The sequence below is a fragment of the Neolamprologus multifasciatus genome, chromosome 23 (genome assembly GCF_963576455.1).
Source record: "Neolamprologus multifasciatus chromosome 23, fNeoMul1.2, whole genome shotgun sequence".
NCBI lineage: Eukaryota > Metazoa > Chordata > Actinopteri > Cichliformes > Cichlidae > Neolamprologus > Neolamprologus multifasciatus.
This window is the reverse complement of record NC_140460.1, coordinates 24,823,649-24,830,899: the sequence shown is the minus strand read 5'-3', so window position 1 is coordinate 24,830,899 and position 7,251 is coordinate 24,823,649. Positions and strand designations below refer to the sequence as shown.

The 7,251-nt window shown below is 35.7% G+C and overlaps 1 protein-coding gene across 1 annotated transcript; it reads left to right on the top strand.

Moving 5' to 3' along the window:
- The first annotated feature begins 803 nt into the window (after positions 1-803).
- On the top strand, positions 804-6,482 carry s100b (S100 calcium binding protein, beta (neural)). Its single transcript, XM_085151597.1, has 3 exons — positions 804-943; positions 5,284-5,440; positions 5,616-6,482. Exons 1-3 carry the CDS (start codon positions 819-821, stop codon positions 5,760-5,762), a joined length of 429 nt encoding a protein of 142 aa, XP_085007723.1. The 5' UTR covers positions 804-818; the 3' UTR covers positions 5,763-6,482.
- The last annotated feature ends 769 nt before the right edge of the window (positions 6,483-7,251 follow it).

Below are 7,251 nucleotides of genomic sequence, written 5' to 3'. Positions count from 1 at the left end.
ATAACGCCAAGGTCACGGGGAAAAGGCAACGCATTCGGCATCTTTAATCAGGTGGGAATACTTTATAAATATGCATTGATGTTTACAGATGACACTGCGATCTGTAGTCAAAGGGTCGAAGCAGGTCGAAGTGATCTTGGACAGGTGGAGGTATGCTCTGAAGAGAAGATCAATAAAAATTTTAATCATGTAAAGGGAAAGCCGAAAGGAGCAGAGGTAGTGCACATGGATGAGTTTAAATACCTCAACCATCCAAAACCACAGACAGTGCAGAAGAGAGTGCGGGCAGGTTGGAGTGGGTGGCGACAGGTGTCAGCGATGATTTGAGACAGAAGGTTTGCAGCGAGAGTGAAAGGCAAAGTTTACAAGATGGTAGTGAGACCAGCTATGATGCATGGTTATGAGTTAGTGGCACTGGAAAAAAAAAAACAGGAAATGTTAATATTTAATTGGAAGTGACCAGGATGGACAGGATTAGAAATGAGTACATCAGAGAGACAGCTCAGGTTGAGCAGTTTGGACACAAAGTTAGAGAGGCAAGGTGGCGATGGTTTGGACATGTTAGAGGAGGGATAGTGGATGTACTGGACAAAGGAAGTTGAAGGTAAAGTATGAAAAAAAAAGAGGAAGACCCCAGACAAGGAGGACATACAGAAGGGTAGTGTGGAGATTACTGAGTGACGACATCAGAAGTCATGAAAATAGGCCACGAAATTAATCTGCTCTCTTATTTTAAAGTTTGCAGAGTCAGTGCTGGTTCCTGCAGGGCTGCAGTGGAGTGAGGAGAGGTGGACACTTGGGATTGGTCAGCACTTTGAATGACAGGCTGGCTGACCTCAGACCTGCACCTCCTCACACCCCCACCCACATACTGGTCCAGTATAAAGACTGCAGCCCATCCTCAGCCTCTGCTCTCTGGACTTCTGCCTGCACTCGCACAACAGTAAGTCTTTGTTTTTTTGTATTTTATGTCGCAGCAAAGAGACAAAAGCTATTTCTAGTAAGTTTCATGACTTTTTTCAAGGACTTGTTAAACACAAAAAGAAAATCTGCATTTAAAGCAGCAAAATTAAGAAGGATTTGTTACCGTATCAATGCTGCCTGGCATTTAAGGCTAAAGCGGGGCATTTTTTTTTCTCTGTAATGCTGGTAAAACTAATTAATTTAAGTCTCTCTTTTAACCCTCTGGTTTCTAACCTGGCCACTGGTGGCCACTTCACTTTTCGGTTTTCAACCATTTTTGTTCTGTTAATGCAAATGGAATGAAACTTTCCAAAGGTGTGTATTTTATTAAATTTTTTTAATTTTCAACATCAGCTCCTTAATAATGTCAATAATATTCACTATACACCACATTGTTCCTATTTTACTGAATGTGGCCACTTGTGGCCAATTGAAACCCATTATAACCACCTTTTTTGATTCCTTGTTACTGGCAGTACTATATTACTATATTTAGGTAAAATTGCTTTCATTCTAAACTCAACACATGAAAATTGTAGTTTTTAATGTTTTTCACCATATGACATCCTTGGCCCATTTTGTGCCAAGCAAGCAATTTCATGTAATATTCTTGGTTTCCACTAGGGGCGTTTGATGGGTTACCACACTCCAATGGACCAATATAATGAAACAATTTTGACATAGGTTTGGTCTTAAGGATCTGATAGTTTGTGTTTGTGCATGACATTGCAGCACAAACATGTATTTGCAAGATAGACTGGAATAAATAATGACGCATCAAACATTACATAGGCTGCAGTGAATTCCTGTGGATGCAGGATATTGAGCTTTGAGGTTCCCAGTCAAACTTAGCTTTGAAGCACATGTGAAAAGCACTTTTACTCTTGTATTTTTCATAAAAAGAGACCATACCCAAAATATTAACTCTAGAAACAAAAACAAAAACAAAAAAAACCCCAATCACAGGACATTTTGCAGAGTTCAAACCTGCAGCTGCAGCGCAAACAACAACAAACACTGTTTGTAAACGTGTCCTGGAGTTTATGCAGGTGCAGACGTTGCTACTGCTGTAAGTAAACCTAACAGCTTCCAGACCATTTATTCTGGCAATATGGCAAGAAGGGGGGAGTGTCCCCCCCCCCCCCCCAGAGGGACAAAGGGACCCCCTGATGATCCTCTAATCGCCTGAGCCAAGGTGTGAAACTGGGTGTGAACTCTGGCTGATTGGGAATCACACCCAGTTCAAAGCGTATAATATCTAAATTTGAATTATATTTTGGTTTTCATGACTAGGACTGGTGCTAATTTAAAAAATCAAGTCAATGAAAGTAGAAAAATGTTTTAATATATATGAATTTTATAGTATTTTGAAAACGTAAACATGGGTGGCCATTTTTGGCCACGAACAAAATGAGAGGGTTTTTTTGTTTTTCTGTCACAGCACAAAAAACCAAAGATACATAAAACTCATTGATACTTTTAATTATTGCTATGCATCTAACCTCCATCATGGTTAGAAAATAAATCAGTTTGCATGTATTATTTAGAAAAAAAATGGGGATTTTATGCTTTTATCCCTTTATCCCTTTATCCCTTTGTAAATCATTAAAATTATGTAATTTAACTGGTATTTAAAGGGTTAAAAGTCTGGATTTGAATTAAATTTTGGTCTTGATGAACAGCGCTGATACTAATCTAAAACATCAAGTCAATGAAAGTAGAAAAATGTTTTAATATATATGAATTTTATAGTATTTTGAAAACGTAAACATGGGTGGCCATTTTTGGCCACGAACAAAATGAGAGGGTTTTTTTGTTTTTCTGTCACAGCACAAAAAACCAAAGATACATAAAACTCATTGATACTTTTAATTATTGCTATGCATCTAACCTCCATCATGGTTAGAAAATAAATCAGTTTGCATGTATTATTTAGAAAAAAAATGGGGATTTATGCTTTTATCCCTTTATCCCTTTATCCCTTTGTAAATCATTAAAATTATGTAATTTAACTGGTATTTAAAGGGTTAAAAGTCTGGATTTGAATTAAATTTTGGTCTTGATGAACAGCGCTGATACTAATCTAAAACATCAAGTCAATGAAAGTAGAAAAATGTTTTAATATATATGAATTTTATAGTATTTTGAAAACGTAAACATGGGTGGCCATTTTTGGCCACGAACAAAATTAGAGGGATTTTTTTTTGTTTTTCTGTCACTGCACAAAAAACCAAAGATACATAAAACTCATTGATACTTTTAATTATTGCTATGCATCTAACCTCCATCATGGTTAGAAAATAAATCAGTTTGCATGTATTATTTAGAAAAAAAATGGGGATTTTATGCTTTTATCCCTTTGTAAATCATTAAAATTATGTAATTTAACTGTGATTTAAAGGGTTAAAAGTCTGGATTTGAATGAAATTTTGGTCTTGATGAACAGCGCTGATACTAATCTAAAAAAATCATGTCAAAAAAAGTGGAAATTTTTCTTAATATATATGAATTTTATAGCATTTTGTAAATGTAAACAGGGGGTGGCCATTTTTGGAAGTTTTTATGTTTTTCTGTCACTGCACAAAAAAACAAAGATGCATAAAACTCATTGATACTTTTAATTATTGTTATACATCTAACCTCCACCATGGTTAGAAAGTAAATCAGATGGCATGTTTTATTTGGAAAAAAATTGGGGTTTTGTGATTTTTTTCCATTTATGAGTTCCTAGGATTATTTGATTTAACTGGTATTTAAAGGGTTAAAATTATGAATTTGAATGAAATTTTGGTCTTGATGAACAGCACTGGTACTAATCTAAAGAATCATGTCAAAAAAAGTGGAAATTTTTCTTAATATATATGAATTTTATAGCATTTTGTAAATGTAAACAGGGGGTGGCCATTTTTGGCCACAAACAAGCTGAGAGGAAGTTTTTATGTTTTTCTGTCACTGCACAAAAAAACAAAGATGTATAAAAGTCATTGATACTGTTAATTATTGCTATGCATCTAACCTCCATCATGGTTAGAAAGTAAATCAGATGGCATGTTTTATTTGGAAAAAAATTGGGGTTTTGTGATTTTTTCCATTTATGAGTTCCTAGGATTATGTGATCTAACTGGTATTTAAAGGGTTAAAATTATGAATTTGAATGAAATTTTGATTTCCATGAACAGCACTGGTACTAATCTAAAAAATCATGTCAAAAAAAGTGGGAATTTTTCTTAATATATATGAATTTTATAGCATTTTGTAAACGTAAACAAGGGGTGGCCATTTTTGGCCACGAACAAGCTGAGAGGAAGTTTTTATGTTTTTGCTCTCCCTGCACAAAAATAACAATGCATTATAATCAATGTTGATGTGGATCAATTACATGCCCCAGACTCTACTATTAATAATACAAGAAATTTCAGTAGCAATGCAATTATATAAAATTGCGAGATTTGAGGTTGTCTTCCAGCTAGTGCAGTGGACAAACAAACTGGTGTTTAAAGGGTTAAAAATGTAAAAAGTAATAATAATTTTATATTTATGAAAAGAACTGAAGTTACTTAAAAGCTTTATGCAAAAAAAATGGCAAAAAAACATAAAAATAATAAAAATTACAGACCTAATCTGTAGGTGGCCACTTTTGGCCACGAACAAGCTGAAAGGGTAGTGATTTTTAACAAAGCCAGAGGGTTAATTATGGAGTCAGATTTTTTTTATATCTGCAAAGGAAAATCATCAACACGTGAGTAAAAAAAGTTTTGTTAACTGTGGTTAAGTGCTTAAAATGAAGGCAAGTTGACTTCTTTTTGATTCATCAAGACATTTCACCCTTCATCCCAAACCCTAAATTGAAGTTCATCTGCCTTCATTTCAAGCACTTACGGCTACCATTAACCTGCACAACTGAGGACCTGCACAGGCTTTAACTGTGGTCCATTTACTCAAGCATAATGGCCACCTTTCTTTGCTAAATGTTCAGAAAAAAAGATGTCAAATAAAGTCATACAGAGCCAATCCTTGTACTTTCCACGTGTTAATAAATGTGGTCCACTCCCAAATTCTAGAAATGCTAAAAAGAACAACCCTTGGTATTATGTGGATTAGTGTTATTTAAGTACTTTTACTTGTGTTTTTTTCAGGAATCATAAATCAATACTTTTAAGTTCATCAGAATATATCAGAAAATAATTCAGCGACTTCATATTTTGATTGAATTTCAAAAAAAACTATACAATTTCAAAAGAAATTAAATTAAAAAAAACTTTCTTTGAATCTCCCAAAATGGTCTTAAGATTAACACTTTTATTTACTTTACTTTTCAAGGTTTAACAGACAGGTGACGATGACTGACCTGGAGACCTCGATGGCCACCATCCTCGCTGTGTTTCAGAAGTATTCGGAGAGAGAAGGAGACAAACATAAACTGAAGAAGAGCGAGCTGAAGGACCTGCTTCATGACGAGCTCCCAGATCTGATGGCGGTGAGATGGGAAAAATAAATAAATAAATAAATAAATAAATAAATATAGATAGATAGATAGATAGATAGATAGATAGATAGATAGATTGTGAGATTTAAAAGCATGTGATATAAATTGTTAAGCACCAGTTTGGAGTTTTGTTGTCCCGAGCTGAACCCGTCCTCCCTCCCTGCAGCATGTGAACGACCAGGCTGCGCTGGACAGCCTGATGGACAGCCTGGACACCGACGGCGACGCCGAGTGCAACTTTCAGGAGTTCATGACATTCATCTCCGTAGTTACCGTCTGTTGCCACGAGTTCTTCAAGGACGAGCACGACTAAGGAGGTGGCAGTGGGCGGGAAGACAAAGGGGAGCCACAGTACATTATAAAGAAGCCTAGCAACGCACAAACTGTCGATGCCCTCACAGCAGCGCAGGGTGGAGGAAACACAATCCAGCCACCAGCCACCATTACGTGGCTGTTGGCTGGTAAAAAGCTCCAGTCTAGTGTCTGAAATCAGCCTCGTTTGTGTTTTCATTTCTAGATGGCATGTAAAGTCTTCAAAATGGCGGCAAAGATTGGTACAAAAGCAGGAACTAAAGTAGCTCAAGCAGAACAAATCTTAGAAGTGTTTCACTATGTGTTTGGCCACCAAAGCCAACAATTTATCAATCAATACATGTTACACCTTTATTCCCATACTCTTTATCATTTCCCATCACTTTGTATAAGTAAAGGCTTTGTATATGTTACAGGTTTTGGAGAATGGCTGCTACATTTGGCTGCTGTTCTAGCAGTGAAATTATAAAAGTTGTTTATATACTACATCGTGGACTGCTAAATCAATCTTACAGCCACAAACCGTCAGTTTGGGACTTTGCATGTAAAACCCTGAATGACCATATCAAGTTAACAGCTTTAGGAGTCAAATAACTAACCAAAGAGCCCCCTTTAGGCAGTTATTTGACTAAATGAAATATTGACTATCAAATATTGAAAGCAACTTTAAGGTTTGATGTCATATAATAAATTAACTAACTGGCTAGTAAAAGTTTCAAAATGACTTGTGGGTCCTTTGTTAAACCGAAATTGATCATTAGGGGCAATAAATAAGTAACAGTATTTGATTGCTTTAGTAGTAGTATAAGTAGTATGTCTTCAATATGGCTTTTAAAAGAATGTTTTTCAAACTACAAACTGCCTGAAGGGCTTCGTTTTGATAGTGGCTTGCAGCTCAGTACTTCAAAGTATCATATCTTGGAAATATATGTTGTAAGCTGAGCTTTATATTAAAAGCACCTGAATAGTTGGTGAATAGGTTTGTTCAGACAGCGATGAATCTTAAAAATCTTTAGAGAATACTTAACTAAGAAAGTAGCTAATAAGTAAGTTCAGTCTAGCAGCCACAAGAATGCATCCACAGTTTAAAAAATCTATCTGAATATCACATTTTGAAAATATTTGCAGTTTGCATTGTGGGCTAGTCAGTTACTAAGACACTAACAGTCATTTAAGATTTTGCATGTGAGATTCTGGATAGTCAGTAAGTTGAGAAAGTTGACTTAAAGTTAGCTAACTCAGCTATTTTAGGAGTCAAATAATCGTGTAAAGGGGGGAAATATTGCAGATACTGAAACTTCAAAAGTGGGAAGTGAGGCATGAGTGGGAGAAAAGTTAGCTAGTAAAAGTTTTAAAAATGGCTTGTGAGTATGAGCTATTCTAACACCTCGTTTGTTAACTTTAACTGTATAGCAGTTGGGGGGAAAGTATCTGGTAAGTTGGGCTTCATCTTAAAAGCACTTAAACAACAGATGGGTTTGGGATTTGTT